The sequence below is a fragment of the Nannospalax galili genome, unplaced genomic scaffold, assembly GCF_000622305.1.
Source record: "Nannospalax galili isolate Female #2095 unplaced genomic scaffold, S.galili_v1.0 scaffold59, whole genome shotgun sequence".
Taxonomy (NCBI): domain Eukaryota; kingdom Metazoa; phylum Chordata; class Mammalia; order Rodentia; family Spalacidae; genus Nannospalax; species Nannospalax galili.
This window is the reverse complement of record NW_008344412.1, coordinates 2455552-2476716: the sequence shown is the minus strand read 5'-3', so window position 1 is coordinate 2476716 and position 21165 is coordinate 2455552. Positions and strand designations below refer to the sequence as shown.

Sequence of the window (21165 nt, the reverse complement as noted above, 5' to 3'; positions counted from 1 at the left end):
GCCAGGAGCCCCTGGGGCCACAGGTAGGTGGGGTGAGTTGAAGTTGGGGAGATAAGAATGGCACTAGGAGTTGATAACAGTAAAGAATTCTGGGGACAGTGGGGTTAATGCTCAGGATGGAGAGACCCAGTTAGAATGTTTAAAAGGAAGACAATAATAAATTGCTTATGAGACATCAGCTTATGTGTGTGTGTATCTTTCCAAGAAGTTGATTAAACTTTCGAATATATGCTTTATATACTTTAGGGAAAACTTCCCTATAATAATATATTAGCTCATTCACTAAAAACTGATTTTTTTCAGACTCATGCTGTTTACCTTGTTCACAGGGATGTGATTCCCCCCCCACCCCAAACAGAGAAGTAGCCTTCACTGAGCAAACATTTTGAGACTAACCTCCTTCCTTCTAAGTTGGAAACATTCCTGTCGTTCCTGTAATCGCTGCCGGGGTTGTGTGGAATTAGAACAAAACAAGGAAAAGCTTCAACACTTTGAATAAATGAGTATGCACTTGCCCAGACTGGAACAAAAGTGGCCTGTGGTGCCGAGGATGGCATGTAGCTTATTTCTTAATGGAAGTGCTTGCCTCTCATGGAGTGATGCTTGCTTCGGGAGCGTGCATGTAGTCTGTGTGTGTGCCTCTGTGTGTCTCTGTGTGTTCATGTTCATTTTCTGCATTCAGCCTGCGTCACTCCTGTCACTCCTATGGTAATCCGTATCTCTCAGTGACCTCGTAGGTGAGGTGAGGAGGGAGTCTTTGATGGTTAAAGACCTACACTTCCCAGACATTAAATTTACAGAATGCCTTGAGGGCTTTAAGGGCTGCACTAAGAATGCGTGCCTCATTCCTACAGTGGCGGCAGCCCTGAGCAGATGCTTCCAGGGTGCTGTGTGGCTGTGCTTTTCAGTTTGGGACAAAGTTCTGTAATCATAGCTCATGGATTTATTTTCTCCACATTGTAAAGCCTGGACTGTGAAGATGCCATCATGCCATCCAGGGCAGCATGAACCAGGTTCTTGGGGCTGCTGAGGATTTCTTTGCCTTTCCCTCCTTTTTGAAGATGTGTATCAGAAAAAGGCTTTGCCTTTAGACAGAAATTTTACTGCTTTGGCCAATAATGTGTAGCAATATTAAATTTAATGGCAGACCTTGAAGTGTATAAAAACTTAAGTCCAGAAAAAGGTAAGACTCATATCATTAATTTTAAGGTAAGTGTAATAGCTCTAGTAAAAGATTCCTTGTTTTATTTCATGTTCGGTTAAGTTGAAGATTTATTTGAATTGTTGATGACATATTTGAGATATTATATTTCAATTTGAATCGAAAAAGGTAAAGTTTTTTTGATTAGGTGAAAGTGTTTTCTTTTTGAAAATGTGTGTTTGCGTGCTGGTGGATGTGCATGCTGACATACTAAAAGTGCATCATTATAACAAAGTGGTCAGGGAGAAAATAATTTGTATTCTTGTTATAAGTCAAGGACACAGACATGCTAAAAATTTCATCTTATATAAACAGTGGACTTTAATTTAAGAGTTGTCAAGTCTTGTTCACTTTGAATAGTGATGAGTAGAGTTGCATTTTCACTTTCTACAGTCATCTAGGGAGGGTGATTTCTAATGTGTATCAGTTAAAGAGAGTCACGGGCAGGGAAAAGAATTAGCTTAAGAAATGAAATGGCATTAGTATTCAGCACAGATAAAATGGCTGCAGAATCCGTGTATCGTGTTCTTAGACTCTGTCTATCAGCTCCAGGAACACAAGGGAAACGCTCCGAAGCATGAGTTAGGAGGTTGGAAATTAGAAATGGATGGAGATGGTTCTTGCCTGCTCAGACAGAACAAATGACATGTCAAGAAATGTCTTCTAAACTCATCTTCCAGCTGAAATTCATGTGTCACTTCAGATTATTTGTGCAGGTTGACTGAGATGTAACTTCCCGGGGCCGACGCTCCCTCTGAGAGCCTGTCTAGAGGTTGTTGCTAGTTTATGATTTCCACCTCAGCATGCTGTGCTCACAGAACCAGCCCTGATGCTTGCATTTTGTTCAAAAATATATACATGGTACTATGGCCGAGATTTCCTGCTTATACCTGGATTTTACAAGTCTGGAAAGGAGCCTTCGTACAGAAATAGGATAGGATTTGGTGTACTTGATACACAGTTCATTAGAAGGATTCTCATTTAGAGCTCTCTCTTTTCCTGTGTTTGGGAACTCTCTTGTTTGCAGGATGGAGTAGTGAATTGCATTGTGTGACATACTCTCAGGACTGGCTTAACCACCTATCATGGAAGTAGTGAATGATTTTTATTACTTTTACCACATAATGTGGGCCTTAAGAATGAAGTTCAGATAAATTGATTCTTAAACATCACGAAAATTTGAATTAGCTTTTCCAGCCATGTAAACTTTAAAAATGTTAATATATGGTGTCATTTAAAGATAGATATTTTCACATATAGATGGTCTTACTAGAGGGTTTTTTTTTTGTATTTTATTTAATATATTTTCTTTGACTTGTTTTAATAATTTATTTTGGCTGAGTGAAAAATTTCCTTTTCTGACTCCATCCTAATTTTAAAATCGTCTCTGTTAGTAACAAGACCATTTTTTAAAAGAACTATTTCTTTTAAATCCCAGATAGATTTTACTGGAACATCTTAAGTTATGCAGAATATGTAAAATTAATAAGAATTTGAATTCTCATGGAGTCTGAGTTCCACTCTTAAATAGTAACAGTGGAAGTGGCTTCAACTGACTGAGTTACAAAGTTGAGAAATGTCCGTTCACAGAGAGAAAGATCAAATAGAACCCCCCTCCAAGTTTTGGTGGTAGATTGTTATTCTTAAAGCTATCTTATTAAACGTGAAATGAGTTTATAAGCATACTTATACATTTTTGTACAGGTTTTATTCATCACATACCTAGAAAATTATTGTTGTTATTATTAGCCTTGAATTTTTTTAATGTGCTAAATCTGCAAGTTGGGAACTGGAGAATCATCTCAGTGTTTCTCAGAACAGTCTGAGAGAAGGTCGGGGCTTCAGTTGTGATGGGAAATCAGAAATAGAACAAGCTTAAGGCATGTAAGGCTCATATTTTTATATCTCATAATGTCTATGAACTTGGACTTAAATTTTTTTTAACTGACAAGATATAACACTGTTTCCTTACCTCACAGGGTTGTGAAAAGAATTATTGGTATACTGTCTTTGAAAATATTTGGAAAACAGAAAAAGATTATAGAAATGCAAGTTAATTAGAAAGAAGGGTAATGGGGCCGGAGAGAGAATGGTTCAGCAGGTAAAGGCTCCTGCTGCCAAGCCTGATAGCCCGAGTTCGAGCCCCCAGAACCCACATAGTGGAAGGCGAGAAATGACTCCTGCAAGTTGTCCTATACACATCATACACAGTCACACAGACACATGCACACAAATAACAGGTTGAAAAAAAAATGAACTAAGGATAATGTACATTTCATCTACTTTAATTGAAAGGAAATTATATTCATTCTGGGGTGCCAATGAAAAATACTTGTCCTAGAACTTGGGTACCATCTGCTAATTTTCACCATGGCTTAGTATAGCTTAGTATAGCCTGCATGCCAGCCATGTGCACACTGTGTAGCATGCCTTATGGAAGGGCAGATGTCACTGTAGGAGAGTTCTAGATTTCTGGAGCAGAAAGAAACTGTAACAATCTTATTTTTTCATAAAGAGATAAAATAGGCATGGAGAGGCTGCCTAATTTTCTTGAACATACTGAACAGATCTGCAGCTAGAACTGAGGCCTCCAATTCCCACCATGGCTGGATCTACCCTTTTCACTTGCACTAATTTTTGTTTTTAGGAGATGCATTTTAGTATTTGTGATGTCACTTATGTTATACCGTTTAAGTTCTTTACACAGGCTGCTATTTAAGGAGAGGAAAATAGAACATTTTGAGACTTCTTTTTCTTAAAATTAAATAATTTATTATTATTAGTTTTGGTATTTTCGAGACAGGGTCTCCCTGTAGCCCCAGCTGGCCTAGAACTCTCTATGTAGACCAGGATAGCCTCAAACTCACAGAGATCTGCCCGCCTCTGCTTCCCGAGTGCTGGGAATTATTTGTTTGAATGTCTCTCTGTGTGTATGAGAGCGCATGTGCATGCATGCCACCGTGCAGTTGTGTGGTAGTTCTAGAGGACAACTTGGCTGGATCTGGGGATTGAACTCAGGTTGTCAAGCCCTTAAATAAGCATCTCTACCTGCTGAACCATCCTGCCAGTCCATTTTTTTCCCTAAATTTTATTTATTGTCTTGAAGAATTCTTCTTCTTTTTTTTTTTTTTTTAAGATTTATTGGGGCTGGAGAGATGGCTCAGCAGTTACGAGCACTGACTGCTCTTGCAGAGGACCCGGGTTCAATTCCCAGCACCCACATGGCAGCTACGAACTGTCCTTAATTCCAGTTCCAGGGGAATCTGAAGCCCTCTTCTGACCTCTGAGGCATTGCACAACATGGGAGCACTCACATACATGCAAGCAAAACACTCATACACATAAAAAAATAAAAATAATAAATAAAATATTAAAAAAGATTTATTTTATTTTTAATTATGTGTATGTATGTGGGTATGTGCACCTGAGTGCAGGTCCCTGGGAGGGGAACAGAGGCCATTGGATACCACTGGAGCTGGAGTTGCAAGTGGTTGTGAGCTACCTGATGTGGATGCTGGGAACCATAATCAGGCCCTCTGGAAGAACAGTATGTACTCCTAACCACTGATCCATTTCTGCAGTACTTTCTCGTAGAATTCTTAACCACTAATAATTATTTGGCATAATCAATAACAATATAGTAAGTACTTTAAGGGGTACTGGTTGGGCTATGAAGATGAATAAAAGTATTTACCTCTTACAGTGACTCCTGACCTACTACACAGACATGTTTATATCCCTGTAATGAAGAAAGGGCTTTTTGGGGGTACTCTGAGTATAGAAAAGTCATCACAGGACTCCTGGAGATGACATTTTAGCTGAGGCTTAAGGGATGAGGAGGATTATATCAGGTAGAAAAGCAAAGATTGAAGTTTAGGAGGGAAGCAAGGACTAGGTGTTATAGTAAAGGCCTGGTAATCCAGGTTAAGGGATTTGGATGTTTTTAAAAGCAACAGAAAGTTTTGAGCTGGGAAGAGATGAATCAGATTCAAGTTCTTTTTTAAAAAGGTATTTTGAGACAGGATCTCATATAGCTCATGCTAGCCTCGAATTCACCTCCCAAGTGCTGAGATTACAGGCATACACCATCATACCCAGCTAGATTCTAGATTTAAATTAAAAAAAATATTTTATGTGTACAAGTGTTTTGCCTATGTGTATGTAAGTGTACTTGTGTTATGCAATGCCTATGGAGGCCAGAAGAGTGCTTCAGATCCCATGGAACTAGAGTTCTGAATGGTTATTAGCCTTCATGTGGGTTCTGAGAACAATCAGTGATTTTGACTACTGAGCCATCTCTCCAGCCCCAGATTCTAGTTTTAGAAAGACCTCTAACAGCAGTTTGGAGACTGATGGTAGAATGGGTAGGGTTGGAGCTAGGAGACCAGAGGCCTCCACTGGAGTTTGTTAGCTAAATGATCTTTCATAAGGATACACTGGGCTTTCATCCATAGTGGTAGCCTTTGTCCCTGACCAAAGCTGCCCTGGAACTTGCAGTGTTTCTTCTGCATGTGCTTTTTGTCTAGACCAGCCTTGTATTTGGGATAAATTAGGTACACAGGAACAATATTCTGGTAAGACACTTAACATTTCTCATTTCTGTTGTAAGTTTGTGACTTCTTTTTTGTCTTTTTGAGACAAGGTCTCCCTGTAGCCCCAGCTGGCCTGGAAATTGCTGTGGAGACCGGGCTGGTCTTAATCTTACAGAGTTCCACTTGCCTCTGCCTCCAGAGAGCTGGGATTAAAGACGTGCACCACCACACAGTTTGTGACTTCCTATCTGTTAAACAGAATTCTGCTTAATTATGGATATCCCTGTTCTTTTACAGTGAACAAAAAAATGGTTTTCTGGAGAAGTCGAGATAACCCCTCACCAGGCTGCAGGATTTTGGTTGGAGTATTAATCATATTGATTATAAAATCCATCCAAAATAACAATGGGGTAGGGAGGTCAGTGTCTTTTCTTGATGGTTAGTTTCTTTTTTTCTTTTTTTTTCTTTTTTAACTTTTACAAAACTTTATTGAGAATTTCATACATGTATGTAAGGTATATTGATCAAATCCATGCCCACACCCTTCCCTCCAACATCCCCCCCTCTGAAGCGGTAACCCTAAAATCTTTTAAGGATTAGATACAAGCTCCTAAATACTTTTTGACATTTTTGGCCTTTGGAACAGAGTATGTTGCTAACAGGCCCAAGGACATTTTGACTTTTAGCCAAGAAACTGGCTACATTTCTTTGGGGTCTTTTTACCCTAACTGCCTAGCCAATTCCTACCTCCTATTCTTATCATGCCATCCTCTGAAGGGGTTACCCAAATTGCCAATAGGGAATAGGGATGCTGACTGCTCTGGCTTCTTCCATGCTGAACAGGGATGCAGGGCGAGGCAATTGGAGAACCCCTTCAGTGGGTCTATCTAAAACACTTCCAAACTGCATAGTTTTATGGAATGTGGTTATTTTCCTATTTAATAAAGAGGATGCTTATGGGCTTGTATTTTATTCCATTCCACAACTCTATTAGTCTATTTCTGTGAGGCCAAATTCTTACTCCTTGCTTGTGTGTGTGTGTGTGTGTGTATCCAAAGCACCCACTGAGAACACCAGCAGAAAGGATAAGAGTTTGACAAGAAGAGTTCTGGTGCAGGGCGGACCAGGCCACCCTGGATACAGTGTAGAGAAAGCCCAAGGGGTTGACCTCCCCTTAAAACACTCAACAACTTGGCTCCAGGCAATACATACAGAGCTTGGCTCTTGGTGGTGGCCTGGCTATTGAAAACATGAGATCGACTGTGACCTCCACAGCCTATGGTCAAAGAAAAGGGCCGGAGCTGAGGGGGCATGGTGCAAGCACAAAGAACAGGGGCACTGAACCTCCAAAGTGGTGAAAGAAAGAAAGAAAGAGAGAGAGAGAGAGAGAGAGTGCAGGCATATGTGCAGACCATGGTGCTTCTCGAGGTCAAAGGACAACTTTTGACAGTCAATCCACCTTGTTTTTGAGGCATGGTCTCTCTTGATGTTTTTGCCATTGTGAACACCAGGCTAGCTGGCCCAGGAGCAACTTGGTGATTCTCCAAGTCTCTGTCTCCCATTTCCTATAAGGGTGTTGAGTGTTTTGCCTACATGTGTGTAAGTGCACCCATTTGTGCAATGCCTGTAGAGGCCAGACTACAGATATTACAGATGTGTACTACCACATCCAGCTTTTTACATGGGTTCTGAGGATAGAATTCAGATTGCCAGGCTTGCATGTCAAGTGTGTTTACCTACTAAGCCATCTCCCTGCCCACCTTCTTGCTCTTAATAAACAACATTTTTTTTGGTTTCTTTTCATGCACTTTGCTATTTTAGGTGAATTTTGGAACTGCCTATCTAGCTCCAGATATAATCCAGTTGGAATTTTTTCTCCCCACCCTCCTCCTCCTCCTCTTTTTTTTTTTTTTGAGACAGAGTCTCTATAGCCCCTGGAACTTTCTATGTAGACCAGACTGACTTGAACTCACAGAGATCCTCTTGCCTCTGCATCCTGAGTGCTGAGATTAAAGGTGTGTGCCACCACTCCAGGCTGGAATTTTTTTCTTAATTAAACTATAATTTAATTGAGGAAGAAGACCAACCTACAGATATTGTAGCCTCTCTTTCAGGAAAATTATAAGATTCATTGTATTTTAGATTCATTCTCTCTCCCTCCCTTCCTGGCTAGCCTAGAGCTCCCCCTGTAGACCTGGCTAGCCTCAGACTCATGACAGCTCTTCTACTTTGGCATTGTAAGTGGTGTGATTACAACTGTGAGCTGCTAGGCTTACACAACAAGTGCTTTTACCCACTAAGCTATCTCCCTGGCCTTCTGCTTGTTCTTAATAAACAACAACAACAAAAATTTCAGATATTTCATCTATATTTATTGCTCATTTCCTCCGTGGTTTCTAGTTGGTATTGTGAATGGATTTTTTGAATTATGTTTTCTTTTTATTTTTTTTGTTTTATGTGTATGCGTGTTTTGCCTGCATGTTGTGTGAGTGTTTTGCCTGCATGTGTGTAAGTGCACCCATGTGTGCTATGCCTGTGGAGGCCAGAAGAGGGTATCGAACCTCCTGGAACTAGAGTTACTGTTGTTAGCTGCCATGTGGGTGTTGGGAACTGAACCTGGGTCCTCTGAGCCATCTCTCCAGCCTTGACTTAAATTTTCTTAATTTAAAGAAAAATAAAATAGTTGAAAAACCTGAACACAAGTGTACATAACCAGTGACTGTGGTTCCCTCTTGGCCACCTTCACTACCTACCTTGAACCTTTTTAAATTCACTCACTTCCCTGCTTGCAGGGGCTTAGTCTTAATTTCATGAATCTGAACAATGTAGTGCTCCTTGTTGATTCCCCAGTTTTGGGTATTATCTCCAGGCTTTTTTCTGTGGCTGATAAGGACTTTGCTCATTTGCACCCCTGCCATGCCCCCTTCAGTTAACTTTATTGGCTATCTTTCTGTAATGCTTCACTTACTAATCTTTGCTCTGCTGGGGATTGAGCCCAAGCCTGCATCCTGCTGAGCACATTCTGAACACCCCAGGGTCCTCTCTTAAAATTCCGACTCCTGCTTTGCTAGCTAGAACCCTCTGTCTAATGACCATAGCATTTTCTTTGTCTTGTTTTGAAATTCCTTTTAACTTATCTCTGTACAATGTTTTCCATTTTTTTTCTGCACCCCTAGTTGCTCCTCTTATGCTTTGATCACAGGTTGATTTTAAAATTTAATTTCAAGAGACAAAGTTTATATTACTGTGACTACATGAATTTTTCTTTCGTGACCATATAAATGCCTCCCAGAGTAAAGTGACAGGCTAAATTCTTTTAATTAAGTAAGGATATTGCAGCAGAGGTTTGTATGTGAGGAAAAGAACAGATTTTGGAGGACTCTGTAGCAAATGAAAGAGTCATTTATTAGAAAAAATAGAGAATGCAGCCATAATTTTGATAACTGGCCATCTTCATAATGACTCCGTGAAATACGTATGTTTGTTTTTATCTTTATTTTAGATACCAGAACTCTGAGGTGCAGACAGACCAGAGAACCTGCCCTGAGTCATAGTGTAATTGGTCGAGTTGACACTTTAATCTTGTCTGACTTTGTAGCCTGGACTTATAGCTATATTTCCTGTCTCAGGGATATTACTACTTTGTTGGTGGTGGTCAGATACATATGTGGGAAGCCATTGATTGTGTTCTCTGTAGGAAGTTCCCAACTATCTCTGTAAAGACATCTCAGTTCCTTCTGCGAACACCTTTCCCACTGACAGGTTGGCGGGACATTCTTTGGAATAAATTCACCTGCTTAATGAACACTTATTGAATAGGAGACAGAAAGGCAAATGTTGTGGCAGATTACACAGAGATGGTACAGGGAAGCAACAGGGTAAGAATGAGCAGCGTAGGAGAGATATGCAGGGGTTTTAAATTTTTTAATTTTTATTTATTTATTTATTTTTTTCAAATATTATTTTTTTCTTTTTATTTAACTCAAAATAGCTAGTAACATAAAAACGTTTCCAAAGTATCTCTAATATTTCACTATTCAGTTATTTTTGGTGAATGACAGTTACTTCATTCTTATTTCCAACATGTAACATAATCCATCATAAAAATTGTATTTTTAAAAGTTTGCAGCAGGCTTTCAATCTGTAGATTTAGATGCCCGTAAAAAACCATAACGTGGTTAGTACTTTCAATTTTAAATATTTTTCCCACGTTGAAACTTATGAAAACTAATAACCATAAATAGGCCGTTAATCAGCACATACATACAGGTAGTACATATGCTTTGATCCTTCATTACTCAGCATAAACGCATCTAACTCACATTAATCCATGAATGAGGTCAGTGAAGAGGAGCTTGAAAGAAAATCACACGAACCGCCATGGCAGAGCCAGGCGCTGCATAATCACACACACGGAAGAGAGGCAGCATGGTCTGTGTGCTCCTGCTGTAGCCACTCAGCTCAGGCCCACCTCTTATGGGGCAAGAATTTTGCAGTGTGAGTCTAATTTTCAAAGTATGCGCTGTCTATATGATGGCCCCTAAAACTCCAGCAGTGCTGAAAGCTGGGCTTCAGAGTACTCATATCTTCCAATACTAGAGGAAAAATTAGTGGAGGACAGATTTCCAATACAGTCTTTTTAGAGGGCTTCCAAGGGTGGTCCCAACACCCCATTCCATACCAAGCACTGATGGGGGAAGCTAATCTGTGGATGTGAGGCCGCACCACTGCCACTGTAGTGAAAACTAAAATGCAATGATCTGCCGATACGGTCCACCATCAGGACAACTGAACATCCAGGTTGGCTCCATCCTCACAGTCAGCACAGGGGGCCGAACACTCTTCTGGTGCCAGCACTGCTGAATGCAGCATCTGTGACGTAGAAAACCTCTGGGTGAAAAGATGAGTGTGCCAGGATCTGAACAGAAGGCCACCAAGGTTGCTCGGTGTCAACTTGACTCAGGATACGATTTTCAACTAGCAAATGGTACGGGCGAAACAGCCCAGCTTTGTTTTGTGATGCTCGGTGCTCCCGGTAACCCACCGTGGCCTCCTTTTCGTGACTTTCCAGGTTGGCAGCTACCTTTAGTTCTTAAACACTTGACCTTAACCTGGCCCTGCCCTGGTCCAGTTTCTATTTTTAAAAGCACCATCCTAATGGAAATTCTAATGCTCTGAATTAAACTGTAACTGTGAATTTTCCCACTAGCTAGAGCTGTTGTGTCCCAGAGTTTCAGTTAATTTGGTAGATATTGATTTCATTGCCTACAACTTTGAAACTTGCTTCAGCCTTTTGAGCCACGGAGGATTTCTACCTGGGTTGCAGATGAGGGTAAAATATCCCATGAAGAACTCCTTCTTAACCACATTTGGGAAATCGCTGGCTGCAGGTAAGACGTGTGGATCCCCGAGGAACAGCAGCACCGGCTGGTGGGACAGTTTGCTTGACTCCTCAGATTTTGTCTCATCCAAAGACCCACAACTTTCTGCCTTTGGTAGAGAGGCCAGTGTCTTACATTTAGGAAATCAAGAAAGAGCTTGGGAAGTTCTTCATTTTCCAAAAATTATAGCTTGCAAATATGTTTCCAAGCCTTGCCATCGTTGTTCCAAGACTTTGGGGACCCAGTTCCTAACATGTTTAGAAGGGATTTCTGGAGTTTTTATACATTTCTTAAGCTTTTTGTGCAAGGCATGAAACTCGCTGTACCTTTTCTCAACAAAATGTTTTCTTCCATCCATTAGCACTTCTATTTTAAACACAGTGTAGCGCTCCAGGTCGCTCTCCTTGTGGCGAAAGGATGGGATGTAGACCTCCATGGCCGAGGCAGGGTGGGCCAGACCGGCCCAGCCGCACCACCCGGCCTATTTTAATTAATTAATTAATTAATTCATTCATTTATTTTTATTTTATGTGTATGAGTACTATGCCTACATTATATAAGTACACCTGTGTTGTGCAGTGCCCAAGGAGGTCAGAAGAGGGCGTGGGATCTCCTGGAACTGGAGTTACATATAGTTGTTAGCCGCCATGTGGGTTCTGGGGAGCGAACACTGGTCCTCTGTAAGAGCAGTCAGTGCTTTTAACCATTGAGCCATCTCTCCAGCCCAGAGATGTACAGAGTTTTTAATATCCTTCTAAAGAGTTTGGGCCGACTTTAAGGAACAAGAGGAGAAGATGGTAAGCTTTGGAATAAATAAATAGGTGATATAAAAGCAGTATTTCAGGAAAAAGGATCTTTAAGTGCAGTGAAAAACAGATTCAAAAGCCGAAGGTAAAAGATCCTGCAGTCCACTTGAGAAATTGGTTTGGGTGTATCAAGGCTGTGAACCCTAGTCATCGTGGCTTTGACAGATGATCCATCCCTTCTCTAATTACAAGTCAACAAAACAGAAGCTTCCCGGAGTGAGCTCCAGTTACTTCAGCTGTCTCTTTGAAGAGAAATAAATGATTGCTTCTATTGATCTGTTTAAAGAATAAGTCACGGTTACAGACGCGTGTAACATAAGGTTTCTGTCTAATCCAGTGACCTGTTGCTTCTTGTTTTCTTTAAGATCGACGCATTGTCTGTTTTTCCAGAGAGGCTGGACAAAGATTAAACTTGAGAGAATATGTAAGCAGGGCTCTGAGGTGCCTCCTGTCTCATCACCACTAAAATGTAGGTTCAAAATCAGAGAAGTGAAAGAACAGTGAAGGGCAAGTCTGAAGGACAGCATTGCTGTTCGCTCTCAAAATTTCTTTCTTGTACATTTTCCTGTGTCTAAGTTCATCTATCATCATGTATCTTTTTCTTTAATTTTTATTTTGTGTGTGTGAGTGTTTTGCCAGCATGCATGTATCACTAACATGCACTGCCTGTGGAGGCCACAAGAGGGAGCTGGATCCCTTGGAAGTGGAGTTGTAAGCTGCCATGTGGGTGCTGGGAACCGAACCCCAGTCCTCTGCAAGAGCAGCAAGTGCTCTTGGCCTCTGAGTCCTCTCTCCAGCCCCTTGTGTCTTTTTGATTCTTTGTTATACTTCAAATGTCTGAAATTAGACTCAATGACAGTTTGAAAATGTCAGGCACTATTGATTTCTATTAAGTACTGGGTGGAATTTCTCTTTGCTTTCTTACTCCTCAGGCACATCGTGGCTGATGTTTCGGTGTCTAGATTTACATTCTTCTAGAAGTATGTGCAGAGGCATGTGTGAGTACACAGACAGACACAAACAGAAAGGAGTCATGTCATTAGAGTAGTCTCAAAACGGAGCTCAGCAGGGAAAAGGAAAGGGTGAATTCTGTGAGCCATTGCGTACTCTGCCTTCCCAGTTTGACTCCTAGAGCCCCAGTGTAAGCCCAGGTTTGTCTAGATTACTTAGTAAATAATGCTCCTCCAACAGTGAGCATTCTCCTGAATTTGAGGTTAATTTCAACGACTTTATACTTTATTATGTTCTCTTTCTAAAAAATTTATCTATCTATCTATCTATCTATCTATCTATCTATCTATCTATTTATTTATTTATTTATTTATTTTTATTATTTATAGGGTCTCCCATAGTCCCAGCTGCCTGGAATGCACTCTGTAAACCAGGCTGGCCTTGATCTCACAGAGAGCCACCTGCCTCCACTTCCTGAGTGCTGGGATTAAAGGCATGCATCTCTTTCTCTCTTTTTAAACACTCATTCATTCATTCATTCATTCATTCATTCATTCTTTCGTTCGTTCATTCATGTGTGTGTCTCTGTGTGTTGGGGGGATGCCACATGCCATGGCACATAAGTGGAAGTCAGAAGACAAAAGCTCGAATATTAACCAGGAAAATCGGCGAAGGCAGGGGTTGAAGGCATAATGAGGAATGATGCAAGCTGTAGAGGAGCTCTGGAGAGGAATCTTGTCTCATTTTTTATTTACCACTTAATTTTCAAAGTAAGGTGAAAATTTGCTTGGCCGGTCTCTTCTTTATTTGATCATTCTCCATTTATTGCATATTCCTTCACTCTCTGCTAATAATCTTCTATCTCAAGTTTATCCTTGTTTCTTCCTGAAACAGGGAGTGAAAACAAATAGGCACAAGGGCACAGAGGGAGAGCGAGATGCATCAAGAATGAACATTCATTCCATCTCGTGTTCTTGCTTGGCTTTCTGCACTCTTCTGGTTTCGCTTTTTTGCTGTCTCCTGCACAAAGCCTTTCTTTTTTGCTTTTGATTTCTTTTCACCAATTTCTCAAGCCATACTATTTTGTCATAGAAGTAAATGTTAAGTATATTTGGTTTATAACACCAAATGGAAGTCTATGAAGATAAGAATCTATCATTGGTACCACCCTGGCTTTGACCTGAATTAACCTTTAAGACCTTAGAGCCTGCTGTAGTAGACAGTGGGATGTGTCATTAATAATGAAAGCAAAGCAAGAAAAATATTGGCAAGCCAGGCAGAAATCTTGAAGTTGATGGAGAGCAACAATCTGATGAAAGCTCCCAAGTTGTTGACTGTTGCTATAAACAGTGTTACTTATGTCCTGAGTGACATTCTCTTTATAGCCGCTGGGTGGTGTGACTTTTTCTGTTTTATTTTTTAGTGGTGCTGGGGCTCAGAGCCATGGGCTCAAGCAGGCTAGACAAGCACTCTCCCTTGCCTAGTGCTCAGTACCTAACTCTTCAGGAAATGTTACCTTCTACCTCTGACAACACAAACTGTTCCTTTTACCATTTGCCCTCTGCATTTACAGGTCATGTCTGTGTTTTATCCTTTCCCTGAACATACCCAATCCTGTCTGAAAGCATGGTTACTGATGGCCAATACCAGTTTTCTACTCATGTGTCTTTACTAAGCTTCCCTTTATACTTACCCATTTACCTAGTGATGGTGTAACCCAAACCAGACAAAAGTCAAGCATATAGGAAAAGAGGGGGAAAGACTCCAAGGAAGCAAAAAATTAAATTCTTAGTAGAATTTAATTAGTGCACAGGGTATTACTTAGAATACATAGATTCAGAAACAAGTCACTCAATTCTGATAATCTCAGCTCACCCACAATACTCAGTACCCCATGCAGAGACTTTAATTCTGATTATTTGTGTTGATTGCTTTCAGGTTAAGACTCCACAAGTCACTCTACTACTATCACTTAGCTTAATTGTATTAACTAAGCATAGATAACCTTGGTAAAGATAATACATGTTTTCAGGATCTTTTACAGACTAAACAGTGAGAATGTTTGTCAAAATATACAAGAGAAAAGGACTAAAAAATTCTGTCTAACCATGTGTGGTTTCAGATAAGATTGTGTGTGTTCAGGGTGTTGGTATAGACTTCTGTTATGCTTTCAAAAATGAAATGAAAAAGAGCTAAGGGTGTAGCTCAGTGGCAGAGCAATTGCTAAGCATGTGCAAAGCCCCGGGTTCCAACTGTAACTCTGAAAAAAATTAAATGAATGAGACATGGGTTATGTTGTTTTACCAGGTTGGCAAGGGATTAAAAAAAAAAAAAAGATAACAGTGTCAGCAAAGATGTATGGAAATGGGCTCTTTGACATGTTGCTAGTGGAGCTGGGATTACAATCACCTCTCTGGAGAGCAGTTAGGTAGGGAAGACTTTTGGTTCAGCAGCGCTAGATTTTAAGAACTAGTCCTATAGAAGAACTTGCACATTTCCAAACAAATATATTTAAGAAAATTGTTTCCAAGTTATTTTTTGTAATAGCAAGAAAAGGGTAATAAATGGACAACTGATTTTAACAGTAGTAGTGTATCTGTACCATGGAGGTGATGCAGCTACTAAGGGTGGTGCTGTAGAGGGCTGTTCTAGTTTGTTTCTTCATTGCTGTGCCAAAATACTCTGATTAATACCAACCTGAGGAGGAAAGGGTTTGTTTGGTTACATCTCCAGGGTCATAATTCATCAGGGAACCCAACGTAGGAACTCAGAGCAGGAACCTGGAGGCAGGAGCTCCAGGCCTGGGAGGAACAGTGCTTACTGGGTTGCTTCCCTAACCCATGCTCAGTCTGCTTTCTTATACAATACAGAATGACCTGCCCAGGGGTGGCACCACCCACAGGGGGCTGGGCCCTCTCACATCACTCAGCATTCAAGAAAATACCCCACAGACATGGTCACAGGCCAGTCCAATGGAAGTAATTCTCCAGTTGAGGCTCCTTCAACCCAGGTGTGTCAAGTTGACACTAAAGCTATCCAGCACAATTGGCCCCTTGTCAACTTGACACACAAACACATTACCCTTAAGCCACAACCTTTCCATTTCTTGTTCCCAAGATATGATGTTAACAATATCACAACATAAGATAGTACAACCTTAAAAGTCCCACAGTCCTTAAAAAATCCAAACACTTAAAAAAGTCCACAGTCTCTTTTAAAAGTTTCTTAACTGTGGACTCCTGTAAAATCCAAAACAAGTACTATCTTATTTCAAAAGAGAAGAATTGGGAACACTTAAGCACAACCTAAGTCCCACAAAGTAGCTTAAGGCTGGACATCTGGGATTCACTCACCATCTTCTGGGCTCCAAAGGGTTTTGGCAGCTCCACTTCTCTGGCTCTGCCATCCACATCACGTACAGCTTGTCTCACAGACCCAGGCTGGCTCCATTTCACACCTGCTGCTGCCCTTGGTGGTCGTCCTATGATCCTAGTATTTCCAAAAAGCTGGGGTCTCCACTGAAAGTGAGACTGTACCTTCACCAATGGCCTCTTCTGGACTCTCAGGGTGCAATGCCTCAGATTCTCTCCATGACCCCTTCAATCCTGGGGTCTTCACTGCAACTGAAGCTGCACTTTCACCTATGGCCTTTCCTGGCCTCTCAGGGTGCCAAGCCTCAGCTGCTCTCTGTGACCCCTTCACTCTTTCAACACCAGAAGACTCTTACATATTACCAAGTCCTGCTTCCAGCTTGAGATGGAGGCTCGGGCCCTCTCTGGACCGTAGCTTCTGTGTGTTGACCCTGAGGAAATACAGCAATGGGAAAACAAACTATAACAGAAATTGGTACCAGGATCATGGGGTATTGCTGTGACAAAACCGATCTTGGAGTTTTGGGCAGGGTTGTGAAAGTGTTTGGGACTGTTTGGAACTTTGGACTAAAAAAGGCATTGAGTGCTTAGAGTTTGTTGCTGTGGCGCTGAAAGAGTTGTGCACAGTAGAGATCTAGCTTGGGAAACTTCAAAGGGAAGCAGAGGCTTTCAGGGCTGTTTATATGATATCTCGAATTGAGAATCTGTGGGTTCTGGTCGGCTGAGCTGAAGAATCAGCTGTGATTAAGAAGAGGCCAGAACCACTGAAGTGAAACCTTTGTTTTACTGGGACAATTGGTGCAGGTTAGTTGGGACAGAAAAATTAGCTCTAAGTAACAAGAGACCAGTATCACTGTGACAAAATCTTCTGAGAAGTTTTTCCTTTTCAGCCAACTGCATGGGCAAAGAAAGTGGAGGGTCCAATGTAGCAGATTTTTATGAGCAAATTTTAATTAGCAAGACCCAATTCCACTGACTAGAACCTAATCACATGGCTGTGCACAACTGCAAAAGGTACCTGGGAAACGTAGTCTGACTCTGAACTCTGGTAGAAGAGAAAACAAGTTTTGTAAACATATAGTAATTTCTACCTTGAAGGCAGAAGCCCAAATTCTTGTTCTGTTCTTAGACGTGTGACGAATTAATGAAAGTTTTTTTATCTACTTCAAATGATTGGGGTGAAGGTTACATTTTGAGTCAAAGTACATAAGTGAGTTTCATAAACTATAAATTATGTGAAAACAAGAAGCTTTATTGACATACATTTCACTGTTGTATAATTTTAAAAACTTACCTGATTCTGATTCATAACCTTGACCAGGCATTGGCTAATGATGTCCTGTGAGCCAAATCTGGCCAGCTGACAATTTTATAAAAAGGTTTACTGGAACATAGCCATATTTAATGGTTAACATATTTTCTAAGTCTGCAGAGTTGAATGATTATCATAGACTGCATAGGCTGCCCTGCTCAGACCATTTGCTTTCTGGCTCTTTACAGAGAATATTTGCTGACCTTTGCACTAGACAAAGTGTATCAGCTTTTATTCAGTTGGTATTTAGTGTCTGAGACATACTTTGGGAAATCTTTAGTGAAGGGCTGAAATATCTTCTTGGAGCATGTAGCTCAGACATTATGCAGCTGGGAGATAATTTCAGTAAATAGATGTCTCTCGTTGGTATGAATGAGGACCATGCAGTCTCTGCACTCTGAATAGCCAAGTAGCCTAGATAATCAGACACCCATGTTCAACACTTGCAGCTGAATCTCCTCTACTGTATTGCCTTTGCCAGATTCTTTCTGGGCATAATCTCATGCTCTGTCTTATCTTTGCAATCAGAGTGGTCCCCAGACTGTATGGTGCATCAGTATTTAACTCATTATGGTTGGCAGATACTAGGTGAATGATTAGTTCAGGGAGCAAAAGGCAGGCTAAAAGCCAGCTGGCTAAGGAATGCTTTTGTTCCACAAGTGCGCTGTCTGGATACTGTTTTTCTGCTGGTCGTGCTGCTGAATACACATAAGAGCCTAAACAGTCATGGTATAAATTTGATAGTAACTCTTTTTCTCTAATGATGAGCAAACTAAGAGTTTGTATCAGCCAATCAGTAGAAATCTGACATTTAGCATGCAGAGATAGTAAGTCAAATGATGGAAAGGAGATTCACTGAGCTAACATTTACTGACATCCTTGGATCATTAGGCACCATGCATTGCACTGGGTACCACTGTTAGTAGGATAAATAAGCCATAGTCCCTGCTGGAGGCAGGTGCAGTTCAGTGGGAGAAGATACAAAGGGAATGTGCAGCTCTTTCCTTACTTTTGAGAGATAAGATTTTGCTAGGAGATTGTGTGTGTGTGTGTGTGTGTGTGTGTGTGTATGTGGGTGGAGGTTTGTGTGCTTATATGTACATATGTGGAGGCCAAAGGTTTTCACTGGGCGTCTTGACCACGCTTTTTTTTTTTTTTTATAGGGACTGGAGAGATGGCTCAGCGGTTAAGAGTACTGACTGCTCTTACAGAAGACCTGGGTTTGATTCCAAGCACCCACATGGTGGCTACTTATTATTTTTAAATTTTATGTGTCTGAGTGTATTGCTTGCAGGTATGTGAGTACACCTGTGTCATGCAATGCCCATAGAGGTCAGAAGAGGATCTCGGTTCCTCTAAACTAGAGTTGTGGATGGTTACTAGCTGCCTTGTGGGTGCCAGGATTCAAACCCAGGTCCTCCACCAGAGCAGCCAGTGCTCTTAACCGCCGAATCCTCTCTCCAGCCCCCTGTTTTTTGAGACAGGGTCTCCCTGAAATTCATCAGGTAGACCAGGCTGGCCTCAGTCTCACAGAGTTTACCCTGTCTCTGCCTCCTGAGTATTAGGATTAAAGGTTTGTAGCGCCGCCCTTGACTTCCCACCTTGTTTTTTTGAGTCTTTCAATGAACCTGGAACTTCTTGATTGTTTAGACTGGCCTCCCAGCAAGACCCTGGGGTCCTCCTGTCTCCACCTGCTAGTGCTGGAATCACAGGGGCACCCCCTTTGCTCAGCTTTTTATGTAGGTGCTGGGGATCTGAATTCCAGTCCTCATGCTTGTGCAGCAAGCACTTTGCTCACTGAACCATCTCCCTGCTCCTGGAGATATTTATAGAGACATTAATGCCTGAAGCAGCAGACTCCAAATGAAATAATATGAATACTTTGTCCAGCATGTGGAAGGTTGGGGGAGAGAAACAAATGAAAAGGAGAGGAAAAGTTTTCAGCAGTTAACTATTGCTAAAATAGGGTCAAGATTTACTTTTCTGTGCACTTTCTTAGTTACCCTAATCTAACCAAAAGCACTTGTCCTAATTGATCAAATCACAGGTTATAGAAAACGTGCCTTTGAAGCTCTGCTTACCACACATCGTTTTTCTCTTGTCTTTTTGTTTTAAGCAAGTAAGTGTAAAAGAATGGAGGAGGCATGAGGTGTAGTCAGAAATCATTTCTAGGATTCAGCCTCTGAGAATACCAGAATTTTACTTCTGAGAAATTTGTAGAACAGGAATGGCATCTCATTTCATCTGATGCTTTTACAGTCTATAGCAGTGTCCTATGTGGAGGTTATGCTTAGTGATTGTTACCAGTAAAACACTGGGAAGTTTCCATTTGAAGAAAGATTTACTATATATTTTAATTTTAAAAAATTAAAATTTTTATTTCTTACATTTATTTTAATGTGCATAAGTATTATGCCTGCGTGTGTATTAGTGCACCCATGACATTCAGTACCCGCGGAGAACAGAAGAGGGTGTTGGAGCCCCTGGAACTGTTGTTACAGATGGTTGTTAGCTGCCATGTATGTGCTGGGATTCCAACCTGGGCCATTTCTCCAGCTCCTACTCCGTCTTTTAGCCATTGAAAAAAGAAAGGAAAAAAAAGATATGTAAACATAGGAGTCAAAGATCAACAAACAATTCAGTGTTCTCATTGGGGCTAAGGCCTTTTGGGTGCTGTGCATTCTTCATTACTGTTTGCTCCTAATTTGAGTCAGGTTTAAGATAAAAAATTTTATACATAGATCATATATATATATGTGTATGATGTGGTGGTTTGAATGAGAAGTGTCCCCCATAGATTTATGTATTTGAAGACTTGGTCAGTTAGTAGCACTGTTTGGAAGGTCATGGGACCTTGGTGTGACCTTGCTGGAGGAAGCATGTGGCAGTGGGGCTGGGCTTTGAGAGTTCATGTCCTTGCCCCACTTTTAGTTGCTTCCTCTGCTTCCTGTGGGTGCTTGGAGGATGTGAGCTCTCAGCTTTCTGATCCAGCTGCCTGCTGCCATGCCTCTCTGCCATGATGGACTCATCCCTCTAGAACTGAAAGCCCAAATAAACTCTTCCTCTATGAGTTGCCTTGATCATGGTGTTTTATAACAGCAACAGAAAAGTAATTAATACAGAAGTATATATAGTTTTTAGGTCCTGGGAACAATCCATTTCATTCTAATGCACATCCACATCATAAGCTTATCTAAGCAAGACCTTGGTATTCCTGAGCTGTGCAGGCACTGGGCTCCAGTCAGGAAGTAGAGGTTGGCAGCTCCCAGTCAGATTTACTGCAGGGCTTTTTGTATAGATTCTGCTCATTCAGAGGGTTGTTTTCTAGATTATCAGAGATTATTAAAGCCTCAGTAAATGCTAGATTTATGTACTGTCTTAAGTTGAATCAAACCCTAGAAGTAGGAAGTGCCTTCTTGCATATGACTGCCTCTTTAGCTTTGCCAGACAGAATGATCTGAGTGCCCCTGGCTTGGTTATGGAAATTCTCAAAAAGAACAGACAGGACTACAACCCTGGCTGTATTTATTTTCACTCTGTTTTGTATGCATCTTTGTAGGTTGTCTTTCTTGATTTTGGAATCAAGTGGGAAATAAAAGCCAGGAAGAAGG

At 41.0% G+C, this 21165-nt stretch overlaps 1 protein-coding gene and 1 pseudogene across 4 annotated transcripts in view; one reads left to right on the top strand and one right to left on the bottom strand.

Annotated features, from left to right (window-relative positions):
- Positions 1-909: 909 nt before the first annotated feature.
- The window catches only part of Plch1 (phospholipase C eta 1), a 174465-nt gene continuing 154209 nt past the window's right edge, over positions 910-21165 (top strand). For all 4 annotated transcript variants that reach the window (XM_008840636.1, XM_008840634.1, XM_008840635.1 and 1 more), the window contains exon 1: positions 910-1183. In XM_008840636.1, the coding sequence (XP_008838858.1) occupies positions 1141-1183 (43 nt within the window). In that variant the 5' untranslated portion in view covers positions 910-1140. The remainder of the gene's footprint in view (positions 1184-21165) is intronic.
- LOC103740082 lies at positions 11045-11550 on the bottom strand (annotated as a pseudogene).